The sequence below is a fragment of the Mustela nivalis genome, assembly GCF_964662115.1.
Source record: "Mustela nivalis genome assembly, chromosome: 3".
In the NCBI taxonomy this organism is placed as follows: Eukaryota; Metazoa; Chordata; class Mammalia; order Carnivora; family Mustelidae; genus Mustela; species Mustela nivalis.
Window position 1 is genome coordinate 75,811,726 of NC_139022.1, and position 17,554 is coordinate 75,829,279.

At 38.5% G+C, this 17,554-nt stretch overlaps 1 protein-coding gene across 1 annotated transcript; it reads right to left on the reverse strand.

Annotated features, from left to right (window-relative positions):
* Nucleotides 1-8,481: 8,481 nt before the first annotated feature.
* SPZ1 (spermatogenic leucine zipper 1) lies at nucleotides 8,482-10,238 on the reverse strand. Its single transcript, XM_082724756.1, has one exon. The coding sequence runs from the start codon at nucleotides 9,945-9,947 to the stop codon at nucleotides 8,838-8,840; it is 1,110 nt and encodes a 369-aa protein (XP_082580882.1). The 5' UTR covers nucleotides 9,948-10,238; the 3' UTR covers nucleotides 8,482-8,837.
* Between the last annotated feature and the right edge of the window lie 7,316 nt (nucleotides 10,239-17,554).

Consider the following 17,554-nt stretch of genomic DNA (forward strand, 5'->3'; position numbering starts at 1 on the left):
TTAGGAAATTCCAATCTTTTTTTTTTTTTAAGATTTAATTTTTATTTAGTTGAGAGAGAGTTTAAGCATGAGCAGAGGGAGGGGCAAAGGGAGAGGGAGTGAGAGGATTTCAAACAGACTCCTAGTTAATCCTGACACCAGTCTGCAAGGCAGATAAGTTTATCTCCATTTTAGAGATAAAGAAACCAATGTACAAATGCATTTATGAAGAAAAGCACTATTTTCCTCACACCTCATTTTTTTTTTTCTCATCAGTTCTGCAGTCTGCAGGCCCCTAGTTAAAACTGGGCGATGTAAATTTCTTTCTTTTTTTTTTTTTTTTTTTAAACATTTTATTTATTTGACAGACAGAGATCACAAGTAGGCAGAGAGGCAGGCAGAGAGAGAGAGAGAGCCCAATGCAGGACTCAGTCTCATGACCCTGAGATCATGACCTGAGCCAAAAGCAAGAGTCAGAAGTTTAACCAACTGAGCCACCCAGGAGTTTTTTTAGAAAACCTACCCAACCTTTCCCACAGAGGGAAACATTATCTTTATTGCCCTAGACAGCAAATACATTGCTCTCTGACCTTGAGGAAGACACTATCTTAGTCTTCTAAGGCTATTTATTATACAAATATCCCTGAAAAGACAAGTCAGTAAAAGTTGCCATAAGTCTTCAAAAATCCATAAAGAACTGTCTCCCAAATGATACGTTTCTCTGTTTCTTTAATATTTACCCTGCCCAAGGTCTGGTATAAAATAGGTGCTTAATAAAAATTTGTTGACTATATGACTACATATTTTTGTTAAAAGGGTGGACATGTTGAACCAATAGATTTCCTTTCATTTAGGGAATTATTATTTTTTTGAAATAAGCTTCATGCCCAACATAGGGTTTGACCTCACAATGCTGAGATCAAGAGCCACATGATCTACCAACTGAGTCAACCAGGTACCCCACATTTATGGAACTATTTTTTTTTCAAATATATGCTCTCAGTAGTTTGTACATTGTGGAAAACAATAAAGACATAGAAATTACATACCCCAAAATTGATTTTATTAAATTTCCTTCCAAACCACATCACCTGTTTCACCTCCTGCTGTGGTGAATGGAACACAGTGCTGAAGTTGAAGACTTAGGTCTTATCTTCAACTCCTTTTTTCTTTGACTCACTTTTCCAGAGGTACACATTTGCTCCCTCACCATGTCACACAGAATAGATAGCCTGTGAGATATGGGATTCATATCCACCCCTATTTTTCAGTCCCAATCTGTCTATTCTTTTTTTTTTTTTTTTTTAAGATTTTATTTATTTGACAGACACAGATCATAAGTAGGCAGAGAGGCAGACAGAGAGAGAGGGGGAAGCAGACTCCATGTTGAGTAGAGAACCCGATGCAGGGCTCGATCCCAAGACCCCGAGATCATGACCTGAGCTGAAGGTAGTGGCTTAACCCACTGAACCGCCCAGGTACGCCCCTCCCCAATTTGTCTATTCTTTAGGTAGTTTTGGGGGGCAAAGTATGGTGAGGTGTCTGGATTATATACTAATGAGATCATCTAAGAAAAGATGAGAACTAAGAACAAAATGCTATGGAAAAAAAGTATGTTGAGTGAATAGGTGTCAAACACCACAGAGAGATCAAATGAGAAAAATGATTGCAAAATGTCAATGGATTCAAGAATAGGAAAGTCACATCAGCAAGAATTCCAGTGCAAGGAAGAGAGGTAACACTGTGAAGTAGAAGATGAGGAGTCTGTGTAAGGTGGGGTGAACTGATGTTTTCATCTAATAAAGTCAAGAACGGTTGCTTATAACTAAGAGAACAAAAGAGAGTTAAGTGTGATGCTTAGAGCTATAGTAGTTGATCAGAGAAGGAACTGAGAAGGGCGATGTAAATTTCTTCAAGGGGAATATACATAATGAAGTTAAATCTTCATCTTTTACATTGGGAAGTCAAAGGAAAATATCTAAATTTGTTCACTCAATTAATAGCAATGTAAGCATATTTACAAAAATGGAGGCAACCAAAAGAAGAACAAATCACGAAAACAGTTTTAACTAGGGGCCTGCAGACTGCAGAACTGATGAGAAAAAAAAAATGAGGTGTGAGGAAAATAGTGCTTTTCTTCATAAATGCATTTGTACATTGGTTTCTTTATCTCTAAAATGGAAGTAAACTTATCTGCCTTGCAGACTGGTGTCAGGATTAACTAGGATAATACATAGGAAGGCCTAAAAGTAGCACTAGGCACATAGTAAGCATTCAATTAATGCAATAATTTTTAAGCCTTTGTGTATATTAGTTTGATAAAAAAATGTAAAAGCTGAGGAGTTAGAGATGCTGAATATAAATTGCTTTCTCTAGACTCAAGCTGAAGTGGGAGATGGGATAAAGGAGCTACAGTTCGTTTTGTTTTAAGATTAGAGGTTATTGTATTTGCTTGTAGATGGAAGACTAGGCGGGTGCCTGGATGGCTCCATTGGTAGAGTGTCCAAATCTTGACCTCCAGGTCATGAGTTTAAGCCCCACATTGGGTGTGGAGCCTACTTTAAATAGATAGATAGAGGGGAATCTGGGTGGTTCAGTGGGTTGAGCCTCTGCCTTCACCTCAGGGTCCTGGGATGGAGTCCTGCATCTGGCTCCCTGCTCAGTGGGAAGCCTACTTCTCCCTCTCCTCCCCACTCTTGTGCTCTCTGTCTCTCTCTCTCTCAAATAAATAAAATTCTTTTTTTAAAAAAAAGTATATAATTAAGGAAATACAAATTAAAGCTACCATGAGATATTATTACACAATCACCAAATTAAACAGTCTGACCACCCCCCAGGAATGTGTCCCACAAAATAATAAAAAACTTAAAAATATATTTTTAAAGTAGGCTCTATACCCAACATGGGGCTTGAACTCATAACCCTGAGATCAAGAGTTGCATGCTGTATGGACTGAACCAGACAGGCATAATAGAACACACACACACACACACACACACACACACACACACAATCTGACAGTACCAAATTTTAGTGAGAATGCAGGGCAATAGAAACACTCTTACAGATAGGAGGCGGTAAATTGGTTTGACATGACCCAAGTGGTGGTTAAATGAGTTTTTAATTATTTGTTAAACTGTATATATAAGTTTTATGTATTTTAATGTATATTTGTCGTCTTTCATAATTTTTTTAAAGATTTATTTATTTTAGAGAGAGAGAGAGGGCACAAGAGAGAACAAGAGCAGGAAGGGGCAGAGGGGCAGTGAGAACACTGAGCGTGGAGCCCAAGGTGGGACTTGATCTCATGATTTCCTGATTCCAAGATTACAATCTGAGCTGAAACCACAAGTTGGAGGCTTAACCGACTGCACCACCCAGGGGACCCTCATAATTTTTGTTCAGTTAAAAAGGTACTAAATAAACCTTTACTTTGACCTAAATGGAAACCCTTACTATGACCTAAATTTCTTTTTTACAATTTATTTATTTGAGAGAGAGAGGGAGAAAGCGAGCAAGCGAGCAGGTAGGGGTGAGGAGCAGAGGGAGAGAGAGAAAGAATATCTCTAGCAGACTCTGCACTGAGTGGGGAGCCTGACTCAGGACTCGATCCCATGATCCTGGGATCATAACCTGAGCTGAAATCAAGAGGGGGACATTTAATCAACTGAGCCACCCAGGCGCCCCTGACCTAAAATTAAAAAAAATATTTTAGTTCATGAAATCTATTTTTAAAAAATTTTATTTATTTATTTATTCAACAGACATCACAAGTAGTCAGAGAGGCAGGCTGAGACAGAGGGGAAGCAGGTTCCCCGCTGAGCAGAGAGCCTGATGTGGGACTTGATCCCAGGACCCCGAGATCATGACCTGAGCTGAAGGCAGAGGCTTTAACCCACTGAGCCACCCAGGCACCCCTCATGAAATGTATTTTAAAGAGCAAACAAGATGCTTATTACAGCTAAAATATTAATATTATCAAGAACAGTTGTGTTTTGTTTTTTTTTTAAGTCTATGGAACTCCTATGGCTTGATGGGAAAAATTTTATAGAGATCCAAATAATTTAAAATCAAGAATCTCTAGGCTCATTAAATTATTGGAAAAAGTTTATTTGACAAGGATTTTCCCTTTTTCCTAAGAAAGATTATCCAAAAATGTATCAAAAATTATATAAAATTATGATACATAAAATACATTATATAGAATTATATATAAGATATATAAAATATATCTTTAAAGTTGCTGTTGAATATAAGTATACTGATGATAGGAATAGACATCTGAAAGTTCTGAAAATGTAGTTTGATGTTCATTGGAATTTGAATCTCCGGTATGAGAGAATATAGTGTTAAATAAACCTGGACTAGATCAGTACTGATTCATGTTCCAGATTTTCAATGATGTCACACCTTGGCTTTTCACTGCCAACAAGGGATGCCTTAAAGTTCTTTCCACATATAAAATGCCATGATACGTCTCCAAATACATTTAACATCGACTGAAGGAATATAATAGGTAATTACCCACAGCAACCCACATGAAACACTTTTAATAATGCCTTGCTTTTAGAAATTCTCACTTGAATGTTGTGAAATTATGTGTGTGTGTGTGTGTGTGTATGCTTTTCATGGTAGGGAAACAATTGTATTTACACATACAAAATGTTAAAGGTAATGCCAAATCTAGATGGTCTGGGATAACAGAGATGACTTGCTGTATTTGAAGCTTAATTAAAAAGCTGTAATACATTTCAACAATAATTTCTTTCTTGGCTGTATGAACCATATATCTGGTAAAGTATAAAAAGGAACTGCATGTTTTATTAATCAAGATGGCTGGAAAACAGAATAGTGTACATGGTAGTTTCCATTTGAAGGAAAGTCAAATGGAAAGAAATATGATTTAGTATCTAAAACCATAAATTTTTGAGTAGGAAGCAGTGTTTCAGATTGTATATTCAGTACTTCCAACATATGAAAAATTCTTATGCCTTATGCTTTATTCGTAATAGAATATGTGGTGCAGATTGTGATTGTCTTTGTGGGTTTTTCATATTCATATTTATTTTATCCTGAACACAGACATGAGATTTTTGGATCAGAGACAGATTATTATTACTTACATAATAATAATTGTGCTGGTTCCTCTTGCTTCAGTTCCTATCTCTGGAGAGATGCGAAGAGAGCCCTACATACAACAGGGTCTGTACTGTAAGTGAGAAAATAAGTCTAGGCATTTTTATAGGAAATAAAGCTGTCCTCCCCTTCTAAAAGTAGGGAGAAAAAAATACTTTGCTCCTTGAAGACAAGATGTAAAAAATCCTTGTTCTCTCTCTAACTCTTTTGTAATGTAAATAAATCTCTCCGGAGCCAGAGAAGCCCATATTTCCAGCTTTATAACTTAGAGATATCTCCAGAGTCCCAGGCCTCACACCAAATCGAAATGAAAACACACATCTGCGAAGTTAGGTTTATCTTTTGAGCTCTAATTATTTATGCAGTTCTAAATTATCTCTGTAGCTTGCTTTTAGTCCAAGATCTCAAAGTTCCATGGAACTTTCTGAGGAAGCCCTAACTGTGCAGAAACACAAAAATATTTTCTCAACACCTCACAGTGTTCCAAAACTAATTCTTCCTTCTGCCTGGGCAACATGGTTGCCCAGCTAAAAATCACATTTCCCCAATTGCTTTCAGATAGATGTGGCCTTAGGGTAAATTCTTTCAGTTACCCTCTAGCTGGGAATGTATTAATTTCACCTTTATTCCTAAAGGATATTTTCACTGGGTAAATAATTCTAGGTTCACATTTCTTTCAGTTCTTGACAAATGGTTATTTCCTTCTGGCCTCCGTGGTTTCTTTTTCTCTTTTCCTTTTTTTTTTTTTTTTTTTTTTTTTAGGATTAAAAAAAAAAATTACGTGTTTGGGAGAATGCATGAGCAGGGTGAGGGGCTGGGTGAGGAGCAGACTGCCTGCTGAGCAGGGGGCCCAGTGTAGGGCTCAATCCCTCAACTCCAGGATCTGGACCAGAGCTGAAGACAGATGATTAACTGACTAACCAACTCAGCCCCCGGGTGCCCCTGTCCTCTATGGTTTCTGATGAGAAATTTGCTGCCATTTGGATAATTGTTCCCTTATGTCTAATGAGTTTTTTCTACTTTCAAGACTTTTACTTTATCTGTAGGCTTCAGAAAAAAAATTTTTTTAAGATTTTATTTATTTGACAGAGAAAGAAGGTACAAGCAGGGGGAATGGAAGGCAAAGGAGAGGCAGAAGCAGGCTGGCACCCCACTGAGCAGGGAGCCCATTGTGGGTCTCAGTCCCAGGGCCCTGAGATCATGATCTGAGCCAAAGGCAGCCACTTAACGAACTGGGCCACCCAGGGGCCCCAGGTTTCAGAAATTTCATTGGAGTGTCTCAGACTTATTTGAGTTTATATATCTGGAGTTCACTCAATTTCTTGAATCTGTATCTTTGTGCCTTTCACTAAATTTGGAGAATTTTCAGTCTTATGTTCATTGACTATTTTTCAGGCTACATTCTACCCATTTTGGGGGATATCTCCAATGACACCAATGTTAGATCTTCTGTTAATGTTCTACAGGTTCTTGCGAATCTTTTTTCCCCAGCTTATTTTCTCTATTGTTCAGAGTGGGTAATATCTATTATTTTATCCTCAATTTCATGGAATTTTTCCTCTGACATCAACATTCTACTTTTGAGCACACCGAGTGGATTTATTTTGCAACAATTTCTATTTGTTTCTTCTTTATATTTTCTATTTATTTGCTGAGACTATTTTTTCATTTGTTTCAAATGTGTTTGTAATTGCTCAGTGACATATTTTTTATAACAACAGCTTTAAAATCCTTATCTGATAATTCTAACATCTATGTCATCCCATTGTTGACATCTGATGTCTTTTCTCATTTAAGAGAAAAGTTCTTGGTATGATATATGATTTTTCTATGTATCCTGGATATTTTAGCATTATGTAATGAGACCCTGGATCTTATTAACTCTTTTGTTTTTGCAGGCCTCCTCTGATGCTGTGCCAGTAGGAAAAGGGTATAAAAATCTAGGTGGCTTTTAAGTCTTCCAAGTCATTACAATCCACCGGAGAAGGGGGTCAGGGAGGACCACCTTGTTACCATCAGGTGGGAGTGGGACTTCAGAGTCCCCACTCTGTTTCTTCTGTACCATTCCAAAAGACAGGGGGAGGAGTACCTCATTACCACCAGGCAAAGGTGAAAATCTAGGCTTGGCACTCAGTGTTTGCTGGTGGGGGTGAGTGTGGAGGCATGGCATTTTCCATGCAGTTTGGCTAGAGTTGTCCTCTTCCTGTCTATCTCTTTCCTCATTTGTTGCCAAGGGAGAGCAAGGGAGGGGAACAATTTTTTTTTTTTTTTTTTTTTGGTCTAAGTGCATTGGCATTTCTGGGTCATGGGCTCCTCCAACATTCCATCCAGGATACATGACACAAAAAGAAAACCCGGGGAGGGATGCCTGGATGGCTCAGTCCTTGGGTGTCTGCCCTTGGCTTGGGTCATGATCTCAGGGTCCTGGGATCGAGCTCTGCATCCAACTCCCTGCTCAGCAGGATACCTGCTTCTCCCTCTCCTTCTTCCACTCCCCCTACTTGTATTCCATTTTTCGCTGTCTCTCTGTCAAATAAATGAAATATTTTTTAAAAGGGGGGAGGGAAGAAAACCCAAGGAATTCAACACCATGCTCTTCCTTAAGTCTCAGGCTCTCTGGATAGTCTATCTCATTCTCTCTATAAGGGTCTTTGTATACTCATTTTATATATAAGGTCCGGGGTCTTGATCATACCTAATGGGAGGAATAAGAAGAAATGCATCTGCCTATTTTTTCTGGAATCAGGAGTCCAGTTCTTAATGGAAGATACACGGCTCTTTCCCGTGGGTAGCTCTACTGCCCCCACCTGGAGGAAAGGGAGGAATTTTGCCAACACAGAACAAAATTTACCTCTATTCTTCTAAACCCGCAGAAGTATCCTTCCCCAAGGACCTCTGCTGCTTGATATGCCCACTGTTCACTACAGGAGCAAGGGAGAAGTATTATGAAAAGTAGTGCTAAGGAATGGGGAAGAGAAAACCTGTTCTGCGGTTATTTATCGGCATTTTCTTTCTTCTTTCTTTCTTTCTTTCTTTCTTTCTGTTTTTTTACTTCTTTACATCACTACTTCCCACATTTCAGTAAATAGGAAAAGGAGGGGCGTCTGGGTGGCTCAGTCATCAAGTGTCTGGCTTCAACTTAGGTCATGATCCCAGGGTCCTCTGAACTATCCCTGACCCTGCTCAGTGAGAAGCTGCTTCTCCCTCTCCCTCTGCCTCTGCCCCTGCTGGTGCTCTCTCTCCCAAATAAATAAATAAAAACTTACCAAAAAAGGGGAAAAAGAAACATGCATTTAAAACATGAGCTTTAAAGGTTCACAATTAATGTATTAAATACATTTTCTTCCCAGAACTCCCCATATGCAGTAAATGATTGAAGAAAAAAAAAACTTTTCATTGTTCATTCTAGTTTTTACTTAGATCTTTATTAATTGGACCTGTAACTTCTCCCTCTTGGTTACAGTGTCATAGGATCTCTAATAACTACCAAAAGAAGGAAATTGTATGACAGGTTCTGAAGTGGATATTGACACTAATGGTCATGAAACACCAAACTTACATAACTACTGAACTAATGAATAATGTTAAGCATTAATCTTCTTGCTCTGTAGCTCCCTCTTGGTTGAACCAATAGCTCTGTCATAGGTTTCATGATTGAGTATGCCTGGAGTTGAGGTATTAAGTTTTTGAAGACTTCCCTTCTCTTCTACCTTTCGTATTTTCTAAGATAGGCTGCTGGTTGGTCTCTTTTTTTCCACAAGAGCTCCTCTTGCAATATGAGTATTGAGGTGGTTGTTAAGTGCTTTCTTACTAGAAGCATCCAGGCCTCTGTAGAATTTATCTTTTTTCTGCAATGTACCCTCTCTTTCTTGCATTTTTGGTTTATGCTCTACTTCTGATAGCGTCTGGTTTTTCTTGTCCTGTTCAGAGTTTATCTGAATTGGCTTCTCTTGCAGAGTTCCCTCTTGCTGATCATGAAGTTCCTTGAGAAGCTCTAGTCTCTGCTGCAAGATCTGACATTCATTTTCCAGCAAAGCTGCAATCAAATGCAATGAATGAGTGTCATGTTCGAGTTTCTTCACTTGTTCCTCCAGGTCGTGCTTAGCTGACATGTGATTTGGTTGAGTTTGGAAATGCACTCCATTATCTCTAAGAGTTTCTTGTATATCTTTCTGAGATTTCTGATAGGATCTTATCAGTTCACTGAGCTCAGTGTGTTGCATATTCCAGTGTTCTGCTTCCTGCAGTAACTGTTCCATGTTGTTCCTAAGTTTGATGTTTTCTTCTTGAACAGGAGGGAATCTGTATGTTGCTTTTTCCTCACTTAGTCGAGTTTCTTTAAGGGCTCTATTTTCTTCTGGACAATTTACCAAATCCCTTCTAAAAATTGGTACCATGTAGCTGCAGTTCTGATGTCCCAGGGTCATCTCCTCGTTTTTTGTGTTCTGTTCTTCCTCTAGGTCTGAACTACCAAGTAAGTTGTTCAATAATACTTTGTTTACCTTCTCAAGTTCTCTGATTTGTTCTTTCAGTTCTGATACATTCTCAGAAATACTGGTTTCCTCAGATGAATCTTTTGCTTCTGTGATCTCCTCACAACTTGTCACATTTTTAATTAGCTCTTTAATTTCTTTTAAGAGATTTTCAAATTTCTGTGTAGTCTGTTGTTGAGCTGCTTGACGGCCACTATTGTTTAGGGAAGGGAAAGAACCCCAGGAGACAAAGGAAGGTGATTCAATCTCAAATAAGGCGAAGATAATCCTAGAGTTCGAAGACTCTTGATTGAGATCAGGAGTAGGCTTAAAAGTTTTGGAGAGGGTAGATGCATCCATCTCAGCTGAGTTACAGGACTGGTGATTAGAGCATGTGGCAAGCAGAAACACCTCAGAGATTCCAGGAAGAGAAGGTGGTGGTCCTCCGTGCAAATGGGTAGTGAATGTGGAACTAAGCAGAAGTCAGAGACCACAGTTAAGGTCTGAAACCAAGGAGATGATGTTTAGGTAGAAGGTGACATCTCAGATGACCTAGAGGATTGGGGGTGGTGAGAAAGGGGACCAGGAGCTAGGACTCCATCTCTCCTTCTCCAAGCTTCTGGTGTTTATTCCTGACCCTAGCAACCAGGTCTTTATTCTGTCACTGAACTCTTGTAGCCTATCTCCAAGCTTCTGTTTCTTTTTGTCACAATGGAAGCCTCTTAAACCCCTGCCCAGTGACTCATGAATCAAAACCAACATTGACTGACTTCTACTCTTCACCCCAGAAATATCTTTATGCCAGTCCTTTCCCTCCCTACTTTTCTAGGTTTTTATTCAACTCATTTTAACTGTATTTGATGACTTCCCTACCTCTCCACTACTTACAACCCCAAACTTAACAGCAGTATGTTCTTTCTACCACCAAAGTGCATGGTGTGAGAAATCCTCCCTGGACTTTCCATAGCAGCTGAAACCTTATTGCTCCCATTCTAGAAGAGATGTTGCCATAAAAGAAAGTTGTCCTTACAAAATAGAACCCAAAAAGAGCTTCATGTTTTTTTGAGTTTAGAGAAATAATGTCAAATCACTCCATTCGAAAATATTTCACTGCAGTAAAAAGAGAATATATGAATGCTTCCTTAACACAATTACAAAGTGGGAATTTTCTTGGCTTCAATAGAGGCATCTTTGAAGACAGGCTTATAATCTTGCTCCTGACTCATTTACAGGTGTATAAAATTTTAATCATAATTTTTCACAAGAATTGGCCAAAGGTAGCATCATTTATCTAAAGCATCTGAAACAACTAAATCCTATAGTGGGCTATGTCTTTTTTGCCTTAGGAGTCAGGACCTTGAGAATATTAAATTCAAAGAAAACATTTCTTAAGTGAGACTATTTCTTGGCCTTCAAAATCTTGCCAGCAAGCACTTCACTAACTACAAGCTTGCTTCCAATCTTAAGGGAAAACTCATACTCTAGTAGGTTTTGCGGCGCGGGGGAGGGGGAGTGTTGCCTTAAAGAAAAGAAATGTATGCTTTTTTTCTTTCATTGCTACCGACTCTGTCTTAAATGTCCCTGAGCTTCATGCTTGTCTTCCAGCCAGCTGGGCTCAGAGCCATGGAGAGAGTCGTGCAGGTCTTTCTCTTCTACTTGAACTAGGAGCACATTTTCTAATTCATGAGTTAATACCATAGAGACTGGCAATTGCCCTTATGCTTTCATTCTATGTCTTAAGTTCCAACTTTTGTTACTATTTCCCCTTTGATACAAACCATCCTTTAAGATAATGCTTTAACCTTCAAAACAAGGGAAGGGGGGCTCCTAGGTGGCTCAGCAGGTTAAAGCCTCTGCCTTTGGCTCAGGTCATAATCCCAGGGATCCCAGGGCCCTGGGATCCAGCCCCCTGCATCAGACTCTCTGCTCAGCAGGGAGCCTGCTTCCTCCTCTCTCTCTGCCTGCCTCTCTGCCTACTTGTGACCTCTGTCTGTCAAATAAATAAATAAATAAAGTCTTTAAAAACAAACAAACAAACAAACAAACAAGGGAAGGGCTATTTTTCCCCCTGATTTGGTAATTAATTTCCAGCTTTATTGCATTGTAATCAGAAAATAAAGAATTTCTACCTTTTGAAATTGATCTTTTCTCTTTAGCTTAATTATCAGTGTTCATTTGTGTTTCATGGTTACTTGAAAATTAATGTATTTTTTTATTATTGTGCTTGTGGCTTTCGATGCTTTTGGACATAAATCTAATACTACCTTAGCTTTTAATTTTTATGGAAACTGGTTTAAAGATGGCTCGCTCAAGAGACCGACATAATTTTTTCCCCTCAAAAGAGGATTTAAATATTTCCTTTCTCCTTATAAGTTAAATGAATTTCAAATAATGTTTCTATTAATTTTATTGAAATTTGAGTTTACTGTAGATGCTGAGAGATATCTGGAGTGGGATGCCTGGGTGGCTCAGTCAGTTAAGACCTGCCTTTGGCTCAGGTCATGATCCCACAGTCCTGGGATTGAGCTCCTTGCTCAGTAGGGAGACTTCTCCTTCTCCCTGTCCCCAGCTTGTGCTCTCTCTCACCCTTCCTGCCTCTCTGACAAATAAATAAATAAAACCTTAGGAAAAAAGATATCTGGAGAAGTTTCTTCTTTCTTTCTTTTTTTTTTTTATTGACCAATATTCTCAGTGGGTAACTATGCATATTAAACAGATTTAGATTGTCTTACAATTGTTGTCCACTAAGTTTCCAATAGTTTAATGACTTATAAAAAAGAAATGCTGCAATGAGTCTGTCAGAGAAAGACAAATACCATATGATTTCACTTATGTGTGGAATTTAAGAAACAAAACAAACGAGCAAGGGGAAAAAAATAAGAGAGAGAGAGAAAGAGAGAGAGAGAGAGAAGCCAAGAAACAGACTCTTAACTATAGAGAACAAATTATTGCCAGAGGGGGAGGTGAGTGGGGGCATGAGTGAAACAGGTGATGGGGATTAGAGAGTACACTCGCTGTGATGAGCACTGGGTGTTGTATGGAAGTACTGAATTATCATAACATACACCTGAAGCTAATATTACATGTATGTTAACTCTACTTGAATTAAAGTAAAACATTTTTTAAAAGGCAAAAAGCTGTTCCTAAAATATTAGAAGAAAACTTGTATAGAATTTTCTCTCTCTTTAAAAGCAGTTTGCCTTAGGGCAGCTTGGTGGTTCAGTTGGGTAAACGTCTGCCTTCAGCTCACAGGATCCTGAGACTGAGCTGTGCGGCTAACTCCCTGCTCTGCTGGGAGGCGGCTTCTCCCTCTATCTCTCTCTCTCTCATGAATAAATGAATAAAATCTTTTTAAAAAATGGTTACAGTGATCAATAAAAAATAAAATAAAATCAGTTTATCTTAACAAAAGCATAACTCATATCTCCGTATGCATGCTGTCAATAGGTCTTACTCCTGGCAATGTTAACCTTGGTCACTTCATTAAGTGGTATCTGCTGGATTTATCCGCCATAAAGTTACTCTTTCCCTTTGTAATTAACAAATATCACAGAGAGGTTTTTTGACACTATGAAAGTGTTCTGTTTCTTCTAAAACTTTTGCCCATACAACATAATTTTAGTGTGCAGAGGTGGATTTTTTTTCCTGCAACAATTATTACAGTGGTGATCTATTTAATGGTGATTTTCTATTTCTGTCATTCCTTTCATATGTGTTGATTGAATTATTTTGAATTATGAATTATTTTGTAAAGAAGAACTGTCTCTTTTCCTGTATTTACTTATTCATTCATTCATTCAAATATGTATTTATATACATATGGACTCATAGATATTTATTTTATTTGGGGCTTAAAATTGAATACTATAATTTATTTTCTTGCTCAAATACATAAGATTAATTTTAATTTGATGAAAAATTTGTGGTATAATAAACTATATTTTTGCTTTACCTAATTGTTCTAGTTATTCAGTAGTTGCATTTTTTAAAAAGATTTTATTTATTTATTTGACAGAGATCACAAGTAGGCAGAGAGGCAGGCAGAGAGAGAGAGGAGGAAGCAGGCTCCCCACGGAGCAGAGAGCCCGATGTGGGGCTCGATTCCAGGACCCTGGGATCATGACCTGAGCTGAAGGCAGAGGCTTTAACCCACTGAGCCACCCAGGCGCAACTTGTATTTTGTTTTGAACCCAAAGCAACAGCTGAATAATTCGGACTATTACAGATCTTTATACTCACAGGAGAATCTAGGCAGGGTTTGATTTTAAATATAATGACTTGTATGATTGCTTTTATATGTAGTAGTGTACTTGCATCTAGTCAGAGGAAAAATTATCTGAAAGTGTGGAATTTTTATTCAAACATGCTAAACACAGATATAACTGGATAGGTATAGTCGTGCTCTTCTGCACGGGCTCTTTTCTTGGACCACCAGGTGGTGCTGTTGGCTTCCAACATCACAGAAATCGCTTGGTGGGGGGGTGTTGTTTGTTTTTTTAGTCTTTTCAAGATCCAACTCAGAATTAATGATACTGCAGAAATAGTCTCATCCACAGTTTTCTTTTTTTCTCCCAGAATTTGAGAGTGGTGATTCTACGTGATTTGCCCTGAGTTACAGCTAGTTTTGATGAGACCTGGGATTAGAGTTAAACGAGAAGGGAAAGCAGGTTCTGCAGATTAAGAGGCTGTGGAAGAATTTTTAAATATCTAAGTGTTACATGAGAAAGAGGTTATGTGGAAAAGCAGGTTTTCAAAGCTGATGAGACTGGCTTGTTTTACAAGATTTTGGCAAACAAATCTGTGTAACAAGAATGATATTTCAGATGGACAAAAATGTGACCAGAGACTCACAACAATCTAACCTTGTATTTCCCACAAAAGCAATAATTTAGTATTTGCTAATTCAATGTTGGCAGTGACTTTATAGAACATTACTGCAAAGGATAAGATTTGACTATATATAGAAATAACAAAAAAGTGAAAAACTTACATTCTGAAAACTACAAAGTATTGTTGAAAGAAGTTAAAGATCCAAATAGGGCACCTAGGTGGCTCAGTTGATTAAGCAACTGCCTTTGGCTCAGGTCATGATCCTGGAGTCCCAGGATCAGGTCCTGAGTCCTGTGTCAGGCTCCCTGCTAGGTAGGGAGGCTGCTTCTTCCTCTGACCCTCTGCCTTCTCATGCTCTTTCTCTTTCTCATTCTCTCTCTCTCAAGTAAATAAAATCCTAAAAAAAAGAAGATCCAAATAAATAGAAAAAAATCTCACATTCATGGATTTGAAGACTTGACATTGTTAAGATAGCAATACTTCCCAAACTGATCTACAAAGTCAGTACAATCTCTTTCAAAACCCCAGCTCCCTGTTTGGCAGAGATTGACAAGCAGATCCTAAAATTCATACAGAAATTCAAGGGATCCAAAATAGCCAAAACAATTATGAAAAAGAAAAACACAGTAGGAAGATTCACATGACCTGATTTTTTTAAAAAGATTTTATTTATTTGAGAGAGAGAGAGAGAAAGAGCACAAGTGGGGGTGGGGCATGGGGTGAGGGCAGAGGAAGAAGCAGGCTCCCCGCTGAGCAGGGAGCTCCATGGCCGGCTCCATCCCAGGACTCCAAGATCATGACCTGAGCCAAAGGCAGACACTTAAGGAACCGAGTCACCCAAGTGCCATCACATGACCTGATTTTAAGACTTACTCTACAGATACAGTAGTCAAAAGAGTGTGGTATTGGTGAAGGGATAGACACATAGATCAATAGAACACAACAGGGAACACTGAAGTAGACCCACACAAATACGGCCAACTGATGGTTATCAAAAATACAAAGGCAATTGAACAAATAGTGCTGGACAGATTGGATATCCGTGTGCAAAAAACAATAAACTTTGACACATACCTGACATCTCACCAAAAAAAATGTAACTCTTTGGGGATTAAGGAATGCACTTGTGATGATGAGCACTGGCTGTTGAAGGGAGATGCCAAATCACTATGTTACATACCTGAAGCAAGTATCACACTGTATGTTAATTAACTGGAATTTAAATTAAAACCTATAAAATTTAATTCTAAATGGATCCCATACTTAAAAGTAAAAACTAAAACTTCTGGAGGAAAACAAAAAAATCTGTGTACCCTGTGTTTGGTGATGAATTTTTAGATACAATACCAAAGCATATCTGGAGGCCAAGAAAAACAAGGCTGTACCCACCTTGAGTCCAGCCCTGACATAAGTACAGCTATCTTGACAAAGCAAAAGCTGGCACCTTGCACCCCCTCTCCACCCGCTCCCCTCGGTATCATGCGTGGCGTTCCTCAGGCACTCCTAGCTACCCTAAAAGGAAAACAAATAGTTAACTTGCAGAAATCACAATCCTGCAAGACAGGAGTCTCCCTCGGTTTACAAATGTCCCAGTGCTAAATCTCACTAACAAGGAGGCTTGATAGGAGGAAGGTGACATTCCACCAGGAAACTCCCAATAGTCTTCATGTTAGTGCCTCATTAGAGGGAAAAACGGCCTTGGCTTGATAATAACCAGGCCTCCAATATCCTGACAGTCTTCTTTACCCTGATAGCCCTTCTGAATATCCCCTTTGTCCTCACCCACCACAGAGTCCACCCCTACTCTGCCTTTAAAAACTCTGACTGTAATCTGGTTCGGGGTCCAAGTCCCTACTCTGCTGTGTCGGGTATACTTGGGCTTGTCAAATAAACCCTTGTGTGATTGCATCGGTGCTGGCTCCTTGGTGGTCTCTCGGACGTGAAAACTTGGTCTTAACACATAATGCATGAAATTGAAGTTTGATGAATTGGAATTTCAGAAATTTAAACTTTTCATTCAGTGAAAGACACTGTGAAGTGAATGAAATGACAAGCCACCAACTGGGAGAAAGTATTTGTAAATCATTTATGCAAGGAAAGACCTATAGCCACTATTTATATTTAAAAGCTCAGCAATAAGAAAACAAACAACCCAATTTAAAAACTGCACAAAATATCTGAACAAAGCACTTTAGCAAAGAAGAGAATAAGGATGGCAAATAAGACAAGGATATAAAAAGATGCTGAACATCATTTGTAATTAGGGAAGACAAACTGCAAAACAATAGAGATGCCATGACATAACATTAGAATATTAAAACACGACACACATACACGCGCACACACACACACACAACATGACAATACCAAATGCTGTCAAGAATTTGGAACAAGGGTACTGTCTCACCATTGCTGGTGAGAATGCAAAAATGATACAGACACTTTGGAAGACAATTTCCCAGTTTCTTACAGTGTTAGCATAGACTTATCAAAATGACAGAGCAATCAAACTCTTAGGTGTTTACCCAACTGATTTGAACATTTATGTCTACACAAAAACCTGCATGTGAATGTTTATAGCATCTTTATTCATAATCACCCAAAATTGGAAGCAACCAAAATGTCCTTGAATAAGCAAATGGATAAACTCTGGTATACATGATGGGAAACTACTCAGTAAGAGGAGAAGGAGCACCCTACTCATTCACACAATAACATAGATGAATCTTAAATGTATTTTGTTAATTGAGAAAAGGAAAAAAAAAAAACCAGTCTGGAAAGACTATATATTGAATCGTTCTGCTCATAAGATATTATGGAAAAGGCAAAACTGTAGGGTGGAAAACAGATCAGTGGATTCCAGGGATTAGAAGAAGGGGTTAACTAGGGAAGGCACAGGATATTCTTTAGGTAATAGAATTAAACTGTATGGGAGTAGATACATGATTCTATGGATTTGTCATAACCCATAGAACCTATAGCAGAAAATGCCAACAATAATGTATAAAAAAATTTTTTTAAAGATTTTATTTATTTATTTGACAGATAGAGATCACAAGTAGGCAGAGAGGCAAGCAGAGAGGAGGAAGCAGGCTCCCCGAGGAGCAGAGAGCCCGATGCAGGGCTTGATCCCAGGA

Coding starts and splice junctions, on each gene's coding strand:
- SPZ1 (XM_082724756.1), bottom strand. CDS start 9,947: ATGGATGCATCTACCCTCTCCAAAACTTTTAAGCCTACTCCTGATCTC.